Raw genomic sequence first — 18,079 nt, 5'->3', positions numbered from 1 at the left:
AGCCGGAGCCGAGGGTGGGGCGCCGAGAGGGAGGAGATCCCCGGCTGCGCGTCTTCACTTCTCGCAGTGGCACAGGCGGCGGCAGCAGCAGGTGGAGCGAGCTTCCGCGGCGAGCAGCTCTTGGCCCGAGAGCCACTCCAGCTGCCCGGGCGGGAGCAGGCCCGCTGGGCTGGAGCCCGTGCCCGGCCCGGTCCAACCCCTCGTTTCCGGGGAACTTGTATTACCTAGGCCGGTGGGCCGGGGCCCGCAGCAGGGGCCGGGGCCGGGGCCGGGCGCGCCCAAGAGCGCAGGGCAGCCCTGGAAGCCGCGTCCGGGGCGCAGGACCAAGAGGACCTGGCTCTTCCCGGCTACCTGAAGACCTGTTCTCTGGGGACTTGGGAGCAGCTCGGGGTCCTCCCGGGCACCTCGCTGGACGCTCTCGGTTGGCTCCTGGCTGGCGCGGGAGAGTCCCGAGCGGCGCTCTCGGCTCTCCTGTGTGGCTTAGGCGCGGAAGGCAGGGGGCTCTTCCCTGGGATTCCGGGGCCACGGGAGCTGTTCACGCGGTCCTCCGTGGAGTCCTCGCAGCCCTCGCCGTGTTGTCTCGAGAAGCTCGCTGGTTGACGCGAACCTGCAGGAGTTCTCTACTGATTTGGTTTCTTCCTCGATTTGGGGACAGTTCCCGCCAACGACGCCCGACGCATCTATTTTCGCAAACAAGCTGGAGTCCCGGGTCGCCAGAGCCTGCGGGAATCCTGTCCCTGTTCGCGGACCCTCAGGGCTCTTTCCGCTTGGCGTACCTCCTCCCAGCCACTGGCCTCGAGGAGAGAGTGCAGACCTGACTCTTTTTTGCCCCCCTTTTGAGGGAGTGCGGTCCTTGAGGGGGACAACGGCTTCCTAGGCGCTGCTTTGTGTGTGGCGGGGTTGGAGTGCGGGCGGCCCCCGGCCGGCCATGGCCTTCACTTTCGCTGCTTTCTGCTACATGCTGTCGCTGGTGCTGTGCGCTGCGCTCATCTTTTTCGCCATCTGGCACGTGAGTAACCGGCAGCGGCTTCTAACTCTTTCCTTTCGCCCCCGAACGCGCCCCTGGCCACCTCCTTCCCCAGGTTCCCGAAGATGCCACCTCACTTTATCCACATTGCGAGTGTGGACGGATGGGAGGCCGACTGCGGCGCACCCGAGGTTAGACCCTCCGCCGCTCTGTTGTCCCGGGGCGGGAGACGGTTCGCGGCGGTCCTGAGGCCGGGCGCGCCTTCGGTGCCCTGGCTACTGGCTGTAGGCGGAGGGACCGCCGGTTTCCGGGGCAGGGCACCCTTGCCAGGGCCTGGCCTTGTGTCCCAGACCCCGGGGATTAGCGTCTACAACCCCATCTACCCCCTTACTTCCCCGGCGGCCTCCTCTGACGCCCGCGGGAGGCGAAGGAGACGCGCCCCCGTCGGCCCGGCAATTAGTCAAGTAACTATAACAACTAAACATTTAAAATGTCAGCATCTGTGGTGGGTTGCATTGAGACATCATTGGAGACAAAGTGGAAACACGACGGGAGCGCCTTGTAGGAGGAAGTAGGGAGAGGCCGGCCCCGGAGAGCGGAGTGGACGGGAACCGGGTGATGGGGGTCGGCAAGGAAGGCGGCGGGCGGCGAGGACGAGAGAAAAGCGAGGAGAAGGCGAGGGAGACGGGAAAGACGGTCGTGAATGAGGCTACGCAGGGTGGTCACGTAGAGAGCGGCGGAGGAGGGCGAGTTTCCTCCTTTGCCTTCCTGGGGTCCGAGACAACCAAGGCCCGAAAGACTTTGCAGGTGGCACATCTCCGCTTGGCCAGGTGCGCAGCGTCTCCAGCGGGCACAGACTTGTGTGCTGCCCTTCCTGGGGCTCCACCAGGTTGAGGGCAGTCGTGGTGAGTCCTGGTTCTGCAGGGGTGGTGTGGGAATAGTGGACAGAGTGCTTCTGAAGAGAGGGAGAGAGGAGTGAGGAATGCTGATTCTCTCATCAAGACAGCACAACATTGGCCAAGTCAGTTGAACTCCCAGAACTGGGTCCTCTGAGGTTGTTGAAGCTCCCTGGCCTCAGCCTCAGAAATTTGGTGGGAAGAATGGTTAAGGTCACACGTTTTAGAAGGAGCAGCACCTCAGTGCATCTTCCTGCCCAGCAAGTCAGGCAGCAGGGAAGGATCCCAAGATGAATTCCTGGAGGCACGGTTCTGGTGAGCCTCGGAGAGCACACATGCAGTGGGCGATGACCCTGAGTGAAGACCGGAATAAAATTGCGTGGTGGGTGAGATGCCGGTGTTTTGTACAGATGGTCTCTAGAGTGAGAGGGTTTATCTTAAAACAGAACTAAGCAGCTAGAGCAGCTCCTGTTACAAGGCTCTCGGGCAGGGAGGAGGGGGAACCCCAGGAGGAGGAAGACTTCTAATTGTGTCACCTTAGGGAAGACATCTCAAAAGTGAGAAAGTTGACCTGGATGATCTCCAGGCCTCCCCTGATGTCTAAGATGGTGTAAGTCTGTGAATCAGTTGCCTTAGGAGTCTGGGGGTGAGAGAGAAGGAATTCAGACATGGGAATTTTGGGACTGATCAAAAATCCTGCGAGTGAGAAGTGATGGGATTTTGCACCATCTCTTCCTCTGCACGGGAAGGCTGGGTCTGATCTACAGTGGAGAACTGAGCCTTGAAGTTGTTGACAGTTGTTAAGGGAAAACAAACCTTTACCTAACTTAGAATGAACAGGGGGTGCAGAACAGATCATGCCCACACAGTGCAGTGGACCTCTACTAATGTGTTTGAAAGGAGCTTTCTGTGCTTCTTTGGATTTGGTGAGGTGTTTGCAATGTAGAAGGAGAACTACCTCTCTTTTTCAGAAATACTTTATTTGCTGTTTCTTTATGTTTTTGCCTTGGCCAGAGAGTGGCAGGTACCAGAGAGCTCCATCAGACTGTCAGGCTTGGAGTTCTCTGATTTAGCCCTTGAAGCCAAGCAGGTAACCAGAAAGAATAATTTTCTCTCACTCCGGAAGATAATAAATAATTCAAGAGCAGGTTAATTAAATGGGTGGTTTGTGCACCTGGTTGACTAACAGACATTTGACTCAAAATCAGGCATTGCTGTGATCCCATGTTGGCCTCTACTCTTCAGGTTTCCAACGCTTACCCCCTTGTCTAGGGGTAGCTGAATGCAGTCAGATTCCAAGTCTGGGTCAGGTCCTGACCGCATCCCTGACCTGGCAAGATTCCAGTTTCTAATGATGAAAAGAATTTGTGCTCTTTGAATTCAAATTACGGTAACAACTCCTAAGTCTCAGCCCCTTTTCCTTTCCTAGTCTTTTCCTTCTCCCTCTGGCCAAATCAAACATCCCAAAGCCCTACTGCGTTGCTTTGGTTGCTGAACATTGAAAGGGGAAATCTGAGACACATTGACACAATCTGTGTACGCATTGTATGTGTGGGTGTTGGTTATAGGCGGGTAATTATTTCAACCCAAATTTATGTTAGTCTGTGTTAGACTCTGTGTTCGCTTTCTTTTCAGCTTATATTCCTTGTATATTTCTCGATCTGACGAACCATATTGATTGCTTATGCTATATTGACATCCCAAATAGTGAATTGGGCACTTAACAGTATATAGCAGTTAAAAGACCCACCCCACTGCCATGTCTGGGTTGTAAGATAAGAGGTTAGCACTTTTTCTTATTTAATGGTACACACCTACTTAGGGATAGTAAGAGTAGTTACTATTTATTGAGTGTCTGTAGTAGGCCAGTCTTAGGCATTTACAGAGGACCCCTCAGATGTACCTCCAACTGTTTACCTGCCTCTTCTTCCCACTGGAGGTCTGGAAACAAAGATGGATGTGGCTGGCTGTAGCACAACATTTCTTTCCAGTCTTGTTTTTTCCTTTGAATATTTATCTGCATTTGTTTTCAAATGAGAAGATTTCAAATTACCAATTTATTTTATATGAGCCACTGTCTTTGAGTACATTTGTCACCTTTGGAAGATGCAGAATAAAACCGAGGGTTTTGGTTTTTTGTTGTGTGTGTGTGTAGCTTTTCATACCATCAGGCACATGGCCCCTTACTGCCCAGGCAGCCTTTTCATCCTCACAACTGACATTTTACAGATGAAGAAACTGTATCAGAGAGGTTATGAAACTTTCCCAAGGTTGCACAGCTGGTATGTATTAGATCTGAGATTTTAGCTGAGTCTGAGACTCTTAGGCCAGTGTCCTTTTTTTTTAACCCTAGTTACTGCCTTTGGATTGTTTAACTTTGATAATAGTGAATAATGTTTCTATCCAAAGGATTACCTTTCTCTGTATAAATGAAATACTTGGAGTTGGAATTTCTGATTGGAGTTGAAACAAGAAGAAGATGACACCAAACATACTATGTATCCTTTTTAAAAAGCGGAAATTCTATTTCATTTTTTAAAAAATTATTTTTCTGCTTATAAAATTCTACAGGTTCATTGTCCCAAATTTTGAAAGTACAGGGACATAATAAAGGAACAAAATCACTACTAATCTTATCATCCAGAAGAGATTTGGGTGTCTCTTTTTCCAAATATTGTGTATACGTGTATCTTAAAAAATTGCATACTGGATGTTTAGAAGAAAAAAAAAGTGTTCTAAAGGGTTTCAGTTGTGAAGTGATGTCTGCTTCCAGCCAATATAAAATGAACAGTGTTTATTAGTAAGAGCCCTCTCAGCTCCAGCTTGGTTGAACCTGTTTGCAGACTGTCTCTTTTATATAAAGACAGATGAAACCATTCTTTGGAAAGATCAAAGATTCATACCAGTTATTTCAGGTTAAAAAAATTTTTTTTTATATCTAGAGTCACTTTTTAAAACTCTGAGTTTTGACAACATACAAATAAAAGTAATTCCCAATAATATTTCATTGGATTCCTGGCAGCATTTGCTGCTGGAGAGTTTTACCAGGGCCCTGACAGATGATAACCAGTAGTACGTACTGAGGGACAGTTTTGCTAGGTGAAATGTCTTTATGGTTGATCCTTTCAGCCAGTTCCAGCCTGTCAGAGATTCAGTCATAGGGAACTGAGTAAACCTCTCAGTTTCTCAGATTATCCATCTGGAAACAAAAAATGGGTTTACATAAATGATAGGATGCCTGGGGTTGACGATAGCCTGTCCCTTGAGGCCCCTCGTTTGGCCTATTCACATGATGCTGAGCTCTTAGCTATGTCTTACCTGGTCTCCTCTTTGTGTTCTGTCTGAGGCATCCCCATACCCTCCCCACCCCCCCCACCCCCCGGTATCTCACTTTGACATGTGATGTTTGCACCTCCTGCCTTCCCGATTCCCCTCCTCTCGGGTGCCTCCACGTCGTTCTCCACGGCCTCATAGCTAGCACGGGAGGATGCACCACGACAGCAGGGACCCTTTCTGCTCACCATGGTTTCTCCAGAGGCTGGAACTGCGCCTGCTATGTAGAAGGGGCTTGGTAAATCCTCATACAACTTAATGATGAGGCTGGCAAATATTCTTAATTTGGCATAGAAAGAGAGGCAAACAGGAGACATTCTTACATATGCTAAAATACAGCCCAACTATAAAACACTAAAAGAGATATCTAAACCAAGATTAAGCTTTTAGACTCAGAACCACCAGCATTTCTGTGCGAAGCGTCGGAGGCATTAAGCGACTTGGTTGGGACAATCCCTGCTACAGGGCACAGGGATTGCAGACTGAGGGTGGGATCTCAGGATATCTCGTGGGACAATGTGCACATCAGTTTGGCGTTGGGGGGGCCTGTCACGGAGCGGCGTCTACCTACCCCTGCCGCCAGTCTCCCACTGTTGCCGTCTCGCAGCCCCAACTCCATAGGTAGATTCTGTTGCCTCCTGGAAATGTGCATTGTATTCCTCTTGGCAGAAGGAAAGACTTCTACCCTCTTGGATCTAAATCCTGCACCGTTTTTTCACTGTCTCGCTCACATCTCACCATCGTCAACCCTGCTCACTCCAGCCTCCCACAGACTCCCGAGACAGCTCACATGGCGCACTTGCTCTTGTGCACAGATGAACTTGCATGAGGACACACTTTCACATGTGTGTGCCTGGGCTCTCTACGTGCAGGAGAAGCAGGTGGAGGGCAGGGCCCTTACCTGTCCACGTTATGCATTTGCAGAACTTAGGAGGACACAGTGACCACGTGGGGAGCGCGTGGCTGGTGGTTCTCAGACTGGCCGTGAAAGGAGGAGTGAGCGTCCCATCTTCGGTAGCCTCGTTTGGCTTGGGAACTCAGAACTCACCCTTCAAAGAAAAGAGGGAGCCTGTGGCTCTGGGCTGTGGTGGATGGCTGTGGGAGCAGTGCCTGGGAACTGGCCCGGCTGGGTGGCTGTCCGGCTGGGCGCCGTGGGTGCTGGGTGCACTGGCAGCTGCTCCTACCATCTGCTCTGAGACTTGACTCGGAAGGGAGCGTCAGCGCAGTACAGCCTCCGGGAGGCAGCGGCCAGGGTCAGGGCCGAGTGCCACTGTCAGAGACAACGGCTTCGCCCTCCGGGGCTGGCCACCACCACAGGCCTCGGCACTCCTGTCTGTGACGGGGCACTGAGAACAGAACCTTCATCACCACCTGACTCCGAGGCCATTGTCATAAATGAACAAGTCCATTGCTCTAGCTAAAGGGTTTGTAAGGGCCTCAGTTACATACAGGCCTGGAGAGACAGAGGTTGTGCAGATGCTAATTCAGCGTGTGTTGAATTGGACTGGGTGTTCCTGTCCAGTCTCCATAAGTTAATTACTGTAGCCCAGGTCGAGACTCAGGCTGCCTGGTCAAGCGGTCTGTTTTCTCTAGTTCTATCCTGTTGCTACCTTTTGCTCAACCTTCTCTGTGTTTCCCTGGTTACCTGAGAGAGAAAGGGATTTCACCTAGCCCTGCAGTTTCTACTTTGGGCTCTCTCTGGCTCCTCTAGTTTTTCAAATTGATTAAAAAAAAATTTTTTTTTAATTGGGTAAAGTAGACATAACATAAAATTGACCATTTTAACTCAGTTTTAAGCGTATGGGTCAGTGGCATTAAGTACATTCACATGGTCGTGGAGCCATCACTACCATCCACCTCCAGAACTTTCTCACCATCCTAAACTAAAACTCCATATCCATTAAACAATAACTTCTCATTCCCCCTTCCCCTGAGCCCCTGGCAACCACCTTTCTACCTTCCGTCTTTAGGAATTTGACTATTCTATGTACCTTATATAAGTGGATTTATACAGTATTTGTCCTTTACGTCTGGCTTATTTCACTTCGCATAACGTCTTCATTGTTCATCCATGTTGTAGCATGTGACAGCCATTCATACTTTTTAAGGTTGAAAATATTCTGCCGTATGTATGTACCACATTTTGTTTATCCATTCATCTGTTGGTTCCACCTTTTGACTTTTTGTGAATAGTGCTGCTGTGAACATGGGTGTGCAAATATCTCTTTGATACCCTGTTTTTCATTTTTTTTGGTGTATATACCCACAAGTGGAAATGCAGGATCAAATAGTAATTCTGTGTTTAATTTTTTGTGGCTCCTCTGATTTTACAAGCAGGAACTCTCTTGGTCCCCGGTCTTTGCTGCACCAACTTTGCCCTTTCTTGACCCTCTGGCCCCTGTGCGTTGCTTCTCTCTGTGTTCCTCTAGGATGGACCAACAGCAGGGTCCCAAACATCCCGTGTTTATCTGCTTGCTTAAATATCTGGTCTGTTTTGCTACATCACTCTGGAATCCTCAGGTCTTTTAGGCGAATAAAATAGTTACAGAATCTTTCTTCAAGCCTTAGCATTGGGTCCTAGCTGTCAGAAGTTATAAATGCTCCTTACACAGATTTTACTGGAGACAAATCTTGGGGTTTGCTATCATCCCTTGACCACAGTCATTTCTTCCAAGGGATTTCATCAGGAAGAGCTCGCAGTGTTTTCCAAGATTTTAGGCCTGAGAATGTTTTGGGTATGTGAGAACTGAGAAATGCACCTGACATTGAGAACGAAGGGATCTTGTGCAAAAATTTGTTGTTGTTCATTTAAACCATTGCATTTCAGCTCTTGAATCAATGGGAGGCCCAAAGGCCCAGCACTTCATTGGGTGGCTGCCAGGGAGATGGACCAGGCAACCTTACCTGGGCCTCAGAGGAGTCAAAGACTCAAGTTCGGGCTTCCCTGGTGGCGCAGTGGTTGAGAGTCCGCCTGCTGATGCAGGGGACACGGGTTCGTGCCCCAGTCTGGGAAGATCCTACATGCCACGGAGCGGCTAGGCCCGTGAGCCACGGCCGCTGGGCCTGCGCGTCCGGAGCCTGTGCTCCACAACGCGAGAGGCCACAACAGTGAGAGGCCCGCGCATCGCAAAAAAAAAAAAAAAAAAAAAAAAGACTCAAGTTCATTTCTGCCTCTAAGCTGGGGACTGCTGGGGCTTGGAAATGAAGCAGGTTTCAGTTCACTGGGAGACAGTTTGGAGGATGGCTTCATTTCCTTGTCTCTTTAAGCTGCCTTGGGTCACAAAAGTGGTTTTAAAAGACAAACCAGATTTGTAAAAATGTCATTCACACACACATGCACACAATTAACACCACAACGAAAAATACGCCTCAGCAATGCAAATCCCACACTTTCCTGGCCATAAATTTTGGGAGGATGGAATTTGCTTTTCTCTGTCTCTCTGGGGTCAGGGTGGGTGTAGGAGGTGGGGCATCCCTGTGTGTCCATTTGCAGTCCACACGGTTGGGGTTGAATGCCTTAGTGGGAGCAGTTAACTATGCACATGTACCCAACCAGTGTCTGGTTGTCACCACCCAGAGGCTCGGGGCCAAGGGCCCCCACCTGTGTCTGCATAGTCTGCCCTTGAGTGCAACCAACACCTGGGACTACTGGTGAGCTGAGGTCGTATTTCTGTGATGCCGTCTGGCCAGATGGAGCCATGACCTCTTGTCCTTTGCAGTGTCTGTAAAAACTGTAGGTATGTACTCAGGACATGTTTCCAACGGAATGACACACTGATTACTTTTCTCTGGATGCCTTTCCTTTCTAGCGAGGAAGAAACTGCAGGCCAGGCCACTGTGAATCCAAGGTTCATCCCCCTCTCTCCGTTCCTCAGCTTTCCCATTCACGTTCTTTTCCGGTTTTGGCTTCCCATTTGTATTGTTTCCTTCCCTGGCCAGCGGCCTGCACCCAGAGCTCCGCTCCCGGGCTGCCCGGCAGGTGCTCCGGGCTGGCTGGCATCTGTGGTTGTTGGTGCGTCCCTGGCGTTAGGGATCCCAGGCCTTGACTGCTCCCTCTCCTCCCTTCCTTCTTCTCTTTTTCTACTGCTTCCTTTTCTTCCTTTTCCTCTGCGTATATCTTAGCTCTGCCAGAGGCCACACAATATTACTTAGCCCAGCTGGAGGGCCTGAGCGCTGGGAAGTTAGCTGACACCACCTCCCTCCCCCAAGGCATCTAGAACTGTGGGCTGATATTTCCAGAACATTAGTTTTAGGTATATTTTCTGTTTTTGTGTTCACATGGTCCATTTTGATGATGGAATAAAGCTCTCCTGCTGAGGAAAAATGCAGGGGAGGAGAGCGGAGTCTTGGAGCTGACTTCCTTTTTTTTTTTTCCTTATTGGCAACTGATTCATGAACCCTAAAAAAAGAGTTGATAGCAACATAGCCAGCTAGCGATAGCAGCCCAGATGGTCCCCTATATAATAGAGACATTTGTATCTTGGATAAAAAAGTATTTAAATGTGTTCTGTGAACCTTACTGAGAAAAGGAATTAGCAACAACTGCATTCAGGGGCTGTGGGTATGGAAATAGCCAAAGGATTCTAGTCCCCCTGAATGCAAAAATGAAGAAATGGGAACTGGGAGGTGTAAGGCTGAGATATGGGGGACTCCAGTGTGGGGAAGATGGGTTTTGCACACATGGTAGTGCTCTTGTCTGTTGGCCTGAGGTAACCCACCCTCGGGTGTGTCAGGGGAGAGGGGTCCAATCTGGTCGTGTGTGTGCGGAGATGGAGCTACGTGTCCGGTCTGTGTCCACCCAGGCATACTGCCAGCTGGGGAGGCTTCACAGCAGCTGTAGGCAGACCAGGGCCAAAGAGAACAAATCTGTGCCAACGGTCTCTAAATTTTACATTGAACAGATATACAGATGCTGCTTCGCTTCTTCCTTTCTCTGTTCACTGGGAGATGGTACAGGCCCAGTGAATCCCATGGGCCTGCCTGAAATCTTCATAGAACTTTTATTCTCATTGTCCTATATCCTAAGCGGGCCATTGAGTTGGGGCTTGGAGATTCTTGAGAGGCGTTCTGAATTGCGGTGGCATCAAGCTTACGTTGGCCACTTTGGAGGATGGAGGGGGAGGTGATTAGTAACAGTCACCGAACTGGAGTGTGTGAGGGGCAGTGCGTGGGGAAAGCCGGCCTCTTAGAGCGCGTGGAGTCACTGTCTGGAGTTGGGAGTAGGGACCAGATGCTGAGAGCGTAAAGCCACTTCATCATTACTGGACTGTGACTTATCCCGGGATAATTTTGCTTGGAGGTTCTGGAGAGTGATGAGGAAATTGAGCTGAGACCAACCAAGCATATGTGCTGACTGCAGAAAAATGACTGGAGAAAAATGTGTTTGGGCTTGACATCCTTTTCTCTTACTGGTTGGCAGTTTTAGAACCAAAAGGCCTGCCCTAGAAAGGGGCTGGCAGCTAATGAGGCCGATGTTGCTGCTGCTGAGAGCTGCTGCTGCAGAAGCTCTCAGCAAGCTGCTCTGGGCTTTAGACAAGTCCCTGCATCTCCCTGGGCCTTTTGTTTTCGTGTATGTAAAATGAAGATGCTGAGCAAAGTGACCCCTAAGCTCCTGTCCAGCTCCAGAATTCTGTGGTTCTTGCATTGCCTGCTATCTGCCTCTCATCCAGTGCTTGCTACGTGCATCTTGTATTTCTCTTCCTTTTCTCTTGTCATAGTTTTTCTTTTCCAATGGCCTCCCTGGGCATTCGGTGTCAGATTTCTGTGTAGGGAATGTACTGATTAAGGTTCTTAGAAATCAGGGCAGGCCACCTTAATCAAAGAAGGAATTACGGAAATAGAATTGGAGTGCTCCTAGAAGGATGGAAAGCCTGGGAAACAAGACTTGCAGCAACAGGATAACCTTGATTTTGATCGCTGCCCACTCTGTCTTCTGTCCCTGATTCTCCTTCTAAGGATGGAGAGTCTTACAGGCTGAGCCTGGGTCAGTCCTCCCTGTGGGTAGAAGTAAGACAGGGAGCTCCAGGCCTCCCCGCTGGAAAGACAGGCCCCTGGGTTTACCCTCCCACCAGGACTGTGCTCAGAGGGAGAGAGGTAATTCTCCAGAGGAAATCAGACCGGTGTAGGAAGGGGCATGGATGTTGAGTGACCAAAAAAATGACAGATATTCACTACTTGAGCTCTTCAGTTTAACTGTCACCTCCCCTGTAATCAGAGAAAACAGAATTTTCTCTAAAGCGAAGGTTAACTTGTTACCACAGGCCCTGTGATGTGTTTTCCCAAGGGAGTTGCCAAAAAAGATCTTATTTATCTTCATTCTCAGCTTGATGAGGAGAAGCTGTGCTCTGGCCAGGAGGATGGACATTACTGGACTCCTGGTCCTGAGTGTGTTTCCCCCACTTGAGTGATGACTGCCCACTGCCCTTTGTAAAGTCTCCATCTTCTCATCCTTAAAACGTTCCATGGAGGCAAGGTGATGGAGCCTGCAGCTTTTACAGAGGCCACTTGGATGACAGCTTTGCAGGAATTTAGCAAAGTGCATGCTAACCTAGAAGGTGGAACAGCAGTTGTGTGAATCAAGAATAAGAAAAATGGTGTCTTGCCTGTTTGGTGTCCTCCAGGCTATTTAACCCCAAATTCTAGAGCATACATGGTAAAGTGAAACCTAGCTCTTCCTTTTCCTCTTGGAAAAGCAAACCCTTACCCTCAAATTCCCTCCTCTTTCTGAGAAAGTCCCCCACTGCCCCTCATCTAGACTGTGCTGAGCAGATCTGCTCCATTTCCATTCCCTGCTTCATACAGAGCCTGGGGCAGGGGGCTCCCTCCCAAGCCCTGTCTGAACCACTTAATATGGCCCCCTTTGCATTCCTACCAGGAGTCACTCCTATAATTAGCAAAATTGGCAACTTCCACCACTGTACAGAGTAAGTTCTTTTGCTTACTTTGACAACTAAGGCAGCATCAGTTGTCTCCCGAGGGGGGAGGTGATGTTATGGCTCAGAACTATGCCGTGTGCTCGCACCTCTGTTAAACTTAGCTCCTCTTGTCGTTCCGGGGTTGTCATGAAGGAACCAAAATGAAGTTTGGTGTGGCAGGATTATTAAAGCCAAGGGAGAAATGACTCCAGGACCAGCATGGTATTTTCAAGAGGTCAGTCCCACTGAGCCACAGGGAGGCAGTCGAAGTGCTGGGCCTGAGACATTGACCTTGGAGAGAGAACTCCGGCAGCACCACCCAGAGAATTGGTTGCTGGAGCTGCTTCTTAGTCCGTGTAGTCCCTTAGTTTTTCAGCTTTTCCTTTCTTATATCAAAACACCAAGTGGAATATCTTTTTCAAGAAAAAAAAATCGATAAAACAAATGAAAACCCAAGCTAGTAAAGGGTCTGGGGTCCAGGCTCAGTCAGCTGTTAGGGAGCGTGGGTTGCTGTGCACTGGCCCACGGCACCCTGCACTCTACTTCTTCTGGAAATGAGGCCGAGTTGGGTGGGTTAGCTTTACGGTTTGCTGATTTGTTTTCTTTTTATTGACTTACATTGCTGACAGAGGACAGAGTCATATAATCGTATAGTCCTGGAATCCCAACACGTAAGGCGACCTAAGATCGTCTGGTCTGTCTTCACGTCTGGAATGAGGTACTTGAACCCAGAGAGGCGAGGTCATGGCCGAGCCCAGAGCAAACCTCTAGGTTTCCAAATTCCCCTGCCAGTTGCTTCCTCCAGTCCAGAGGGGTTTCATCAGGCAACTTGTCCGTGTTTTACAGCTACTGAAATAAAGAATAAAAATGTATCGCAACTTGTCCGTGTTTTACAGCTACTGAAATAAAGAATAAAAATGTATCTCCTTGACCGTCACAGCTGTGCAGACTAAATCTTCATACTTCCCCAACAACTCACTATCGGATTTTGTGACATTTGGTGGTTTTCTAGATGGAGCTAAAGAGAACAATGTTGATTGAATTAAGAAAAGAGGGACACGTAATATTCCGGCAAGCCCCCTATTTAAGATATTGCATAGCTCTGAGGAAGATGTGCGTTAGAGGGTTGTTTTAAAATTTTCGTTTATTTAAAATGCTTTATCTTTGAGAGGTGCCTTCTCCCCTTGTGGACAGAAGTTTCCGTTTGCGAGGCCCGGACACGTGGGTAGTCCAGATTCAGGGTGCTGATTCAGAACGTGTGCAGCACCTGGTGCCCGTCCCCAAACCACGTGACATGTCAGTTCACCTCTCTTTGGGTTGCAGTGTCTTTAATCTTCAAACAAGTGGGTCTTTTCTTCTTCCTGGTGTCCTGACTTGGGGGTCACCTTCTTTCCTGCAGCTTTCGTGCAAGATGATTTGGTCACACATCTCCAGGGTCAGGTTTTGCACTGCCCCCCCCCACCCCATTTCCGGTTTAGTATAGTGACTCCAAGATAGAAACCCTGCTTTGGAGTGAGATGCGAAGAATGCTTCTCAGCCATGTCTGGGGAGAAGGTGCCAACCTGCTGGTGGACGAGGCAGGGTTAACCTGCGCCTTGGACCCGGGACCCGCGACCCGCGAGCGTTGGCCCCGCTTCATGAGCTTTACGGTCACTCTGGGTGATGCTGAACCGCCTGGGAGACGGCGGGCAGTGTCTTCAGAGGATGCAGGCGAAGAGTTGAAAGCCACAGGGAGGTGCTGGAGGGACACAGGATGGTGATGGGGCTTCAGCCCAGCCCCTGCCTCCAGGCTGGACAGGGTCCGCCTTTCGTGGAACCTCTGCACTCTGCCCACCAGGGTGCTCGTCCCAGCGGTCAGGTGGATTCTCTTCGCCTGTTGTGGACCCTTCTTCCCTGTGTCACGTCAGGCCTGACGTTCTGAATCTGGGCTCTAGAACTCTCCTCCCGTTTGCCTTTCCTGACTTTACCAGCCTCATTCCACTGCTCTGGGCCTCACCTTCCTGCTCTGTGAAAGGAGGTGGCCGGGCTAGTGTCACCCCGAGATGTTATTTCTCAGAAGGGTAGGGGCCAGGACTCTGTATTTTCAGAAAGCTCCCAGGTGATTGGGACATGCAGGCAGCGTTAGGAAGCGGGGGCACTGGACCGGGGATCTCCCTGACGGTCCATGGCTCTTCTGAATCTTATTCATGAATGATTCCTTTACAGGACACCACATTACATAAAGTTAATCACCTTGTCATTCCTTTACTCCCAGTTTGGTTCCACATGTGTAACTCTAGTGTGTGATCCTTTTATTTGCAGTTCTATTTTCTATTTATCCGTACAGTATTTCCATTTTTTCCTCCTCCAGGAAGTTTCCTATGATTTGCTCCTTGCTCACTGGTTTCTCTTTTGACTCAGGGCTCCCGTACGCCCTCAAGGAGGTGTATCTATCTCACAACAGAGAGCAGTCCTTACTGTTTTGATGAGGAAGTGTGTTCTCTTGGTTGTTTGGTCTGTGAATTTTCGTTCCCCCCCTAACTAGGTGGACTCCTGACTGTTCTCCCTTCCCAGCAAGGAGCCTGGTTGTCAGTAATCAGAGGCCCAGTAAACACGATTGATCTTTGACCTCTGTCTTCTACGGCAGTGGTCCCTAACCATTTTGGCACCAGGGACCGGTTTCGTGGAAGACGGTTTTTCCACGGACTGGGGGGGGGGCGGGGGGGGGGAAGGGCACGGTGCAGGCGGTAATGCGAGCGCTGGGGAGCGCTGGGGAGCGGCAGATGAAGCTTCCTTCACCTGCCCGCCGCTCCCCTCCTGCTGTGAGGCCCGGTTCCTAACAGGCCCGTGGCCTGGGGGTTGGGGACCCCTGTTCTATGGGACATTGATGGCGCTGCTTCACTCTCTCCTTGAAGTGGACTTTCAAATACAAGAAGCCCCTTTATCTGATGCTTTTGTGCTTCAGACCTCGGTCGGGTCCACTTGTCCCCTCCTCCGCCAACACCGCCCCAGCTTCAGGCCCAGCTGGCTCGAGTAGGAGGGGGACAGGGCGGAAAAGGAGTGACATCGGCTGCCTGCCTTGTGGCCTGCAGTTTCCTCTGGCTCTCCATCGTGTGTGGGAGTGCAGGCTGGAACACCTCTGCTTGGTGACAACGGTCTTTCTACCTCACAGCCTCAGCCCACCTCTCTGGGCCGTGGTTTTCCCATCTGTAAAGTGAGGGTGTGGGCATGGTGACAGCTGAAGCCCCTTTCTGTTCTCAAGAGAGGCCCCACTCACTGCCCGGCGCCCTTAACAACAGGTGCCTGCAGAAGCGGCTGATGAGAGCTGCTTAGAAAAGTCCTTTCTTTGCAGAGGATGTTGGTGTCAAGTCTGTCTGGGGAAGCCACGTGTGCGCTCTGGTGATTCAGACTCTCGGGGCCCTTTGTGTCTTTTGGTTCCTGTGATCATCTGAATAATTTATTTCCCCTCAGCATCCCCACGGCCTCTTCCAGCTCTTCTCTGCTCATTAGTATCTGTGCCCTGAGTGCGCAGGGCCCAGAGGGGCAAGGGAAGTGAGGATGAGTTGGTGGAGCGGGAGCAGCACTGGGCCCAGGGACAAGAGGTTCGGGTGATGAGGCAGGACTTCTGCCACCATCTGCTGAGATGCCCTGTGCGTCATCACTCGAGGGATGGTGAGTGGTCGTTAAGGGGCAGGGCTGTTAGGGGTGGGCCGAAGACCCCTGCTTGTCGCTTCCTAAGCAGCGGATCCAAAGGTGAAGGAAGAAGGAACGCTCGACTGTGAAGAGGAGTTGGAGGTGACACGTTTCCCTTGAAATAGTTGACGTTCCACAACGATTACACTGAATTATTTTACTTCGCATTTGCTATATTTGCTTCCTTGAGCAGGCAAGTGCAATTCCCCAGGGCCTCCGAGGCTTCTCTTCAGTGCAATTGGGATACGAAGATGCTGCAATTAGAGTCTTGGAGGCGTGGTGTGGTGGCGACAGCTGCTGAGGGGAGCGGCCTGGGCTCAGCCTCCCCTGCAGACCCAGGCATCACCCCGGGCTGACTTGAAGGGCGGCACCTGCTGCGTGGAAGGCGGTTTAGCCCCACCTGCAGGGCAGGCCTGCAGCGCCTTCGGGAAGAAGACAGAGGGAGCGAGAAGGGTCCCTTGCCAGGGAATGCGCCTCCCTGCTCACCAGTCATTTCCCGGGGATGTGCCCAACATGACCATATATGACCCAGCCGGGAATCCCCCCTCCATCCATCCCCCGCTGGCCTCTCTGGAGTCCTGCTTTTATTCAGCGATGCTGTCCTTTCCCAGGTGCGCTGGAGACCCTGAGAGAGCTCTTCCTTGCCTCTCCATCCCCCAACCCCGTGTGCGAAGCAGGGCCTTGCGGTACCTTCCAGTCTTTGCTTCCCCTTGCAGCCACCAGCCCAGCCCAGGACCCCAGTTTCTCAGGCCCCGAAGGAAGCCAGGAACCACGAGCTCTGTGACTAATCAGTATCATGATTAATCAAAACCGAGAACACGGTTTCCACAGGCGTGACCTCTGCTCCTGCAGATTGAACTGGATTCCAGGGTCCATCTCAGCAGTGGTGCGTTTCTCAAACGAAGGACAGCCAGCTCTCAGAGGCTGTGGGCCTCTTGCCACAACCACACTTCCTTTTTCCTCTGTCATGTTCTCTTTGTCGTGTTCTAGCATCTCTCTCACAGGATGGGGATATTGGCCTCTCCCCACCTCCAGCAATTCCTGAAGCTGCCAGGCCCCCACTTCCCTTCTGCATCAATAGTTAATGGAAAATAAATGGGCTGTCATTTGTGAGACTCCTGGGGGAGTGGTTTTTGATTTGTCAAGAAAGTTGAAGAAGCGGTCACATCTAAATCACTTGCACGTCACCTGAGATGAGGACCGTGAACCGTCCTGTCTTGTGTGCTCTCTTCCCCCTGCTCTCTCCCCTCCTCTGATGATGGTTAATGGATGAGAATGGAACACTGACTTGTCTTTGTAAAACTGGTGAAAGCTGTAGGTTCCGTTCCTCCTGCATCTTGCTGTAGTTTAGGGTATCCCCTACAGGTATGCTTAAACTTGAGTATGCATGTGAATCACCGGAAAACTTTCACAAAGTTCAGATTAATTCCTGCCCTTGGGGATTCTGGCTTGGGTGGGAGGGCTGGTCATGCTCAGTTTGGGCATAGAGATTGGTTAGAGAATGATCTTTTACATGGATTGCTATTTTGTGCATGGATGGGCAGGATATTAGCTACGATGATAGCTAATATTGATTGAATACTTAGTCCACCAGGCACTGTCCTAACTGTAGTGACTCATTTAATCCTTACAGTGTTCTCTTATGCAGATCCTGTTGTTAGCTCTAGTTTGCAGAGGAGGAGATGGAAGCACAGAAAAAGTGCCCGTGGTCACACGGGTAGTACATGGCCAAGCCAGGAGTGATTCCAGGTGGTCCGAACCCAGAGTATGGCTCCTTCCCATGTGTTACCCCACCTCTTTGCTCTGCTGTAGCTTTTGAGTAACTGTTTCAAGCTCTCTGTGCTCTGTAGGTAGAGATTTTTTTTTTTTTAAAGAGAATGACTGGTATTTCTGATTTCTCATAGTCCTGGAACTGCACGTACATGTGAGTAGCTCTGATGAAAGAAAACCCAAAGATGGTTGGGTCCTCCATCTCGAAATAGAAAGCCTGACCCCTACTCAGTACTCTGTAATGACCTATACGGGGAAAGAAAAAAGAGTAGATTTATGTATATGTGTAACAGAGTCACTTTGCTGTACACCTGAAACTAACACAACATTGTAAATCAACTGTACTCCAATAAAAACTAAAAAAAAAAGAAGGAGGCCTGACCCTATGAGGTTGAAGATAGGGGGTTAGGCAGAAGAAGAAGTTGGGACCTTGTTAACAGATGCTGCTGTGAGTCATAAACTCTCCTAAGAGAGTTCTTGGAAATGCATCTGGACATAAAAGTCAAGATGCAGCCCTTCTCCAAGAC

General features: G+C 50.3%; 1 protein-coding gene across 3 annotated transcripts in view; it reads left to right on the top strand.

Moving 5' to 3' along the window:
* The first annotated feature begins 640 nt into the window (after window positions 1-640).
* CNIH3 (cornichon family AMPA receptor auxiliary protein 3) overlaps window positions 641-18,079 on the top strand; it is a 117,402-nt gene continuing 99,963 nt past the window's right edge. For all 3 annotated transcript variants that reach the window (XM_082615478.1, XM_082615479.1, XM_082615477.1), the window contains exon 1: window positions 641-1,009. In XM_082615478.1, the coding sequence (XP_082471604.1) occupies window positions 929-1,009 (81 nt within the window). In that variant the 5' untranslated portion in view covers window positions 641-928. The remainder of the gene's footprint in view (window positions 1,010-18,079) is intronic.

The sequence above is a fragment of the Mesoplodon mirus genome, assembly GCF_964341445.2.
Source record: "Mesoplodon mirus genome assembly, chromosome: 3".
NCBI classification, from domain to species: Eukaryota; Metazoa; Chordata; class Mammalia; order Artiodactyla; family Ziphiidae; genus Mesoplodon; species Mesoplodon mirus.
The sequence above is the reverse complement of the archived record's forward strand: the minus strand, read 5'-3'. Positions and strand labels throughout refer to the sequence as shown.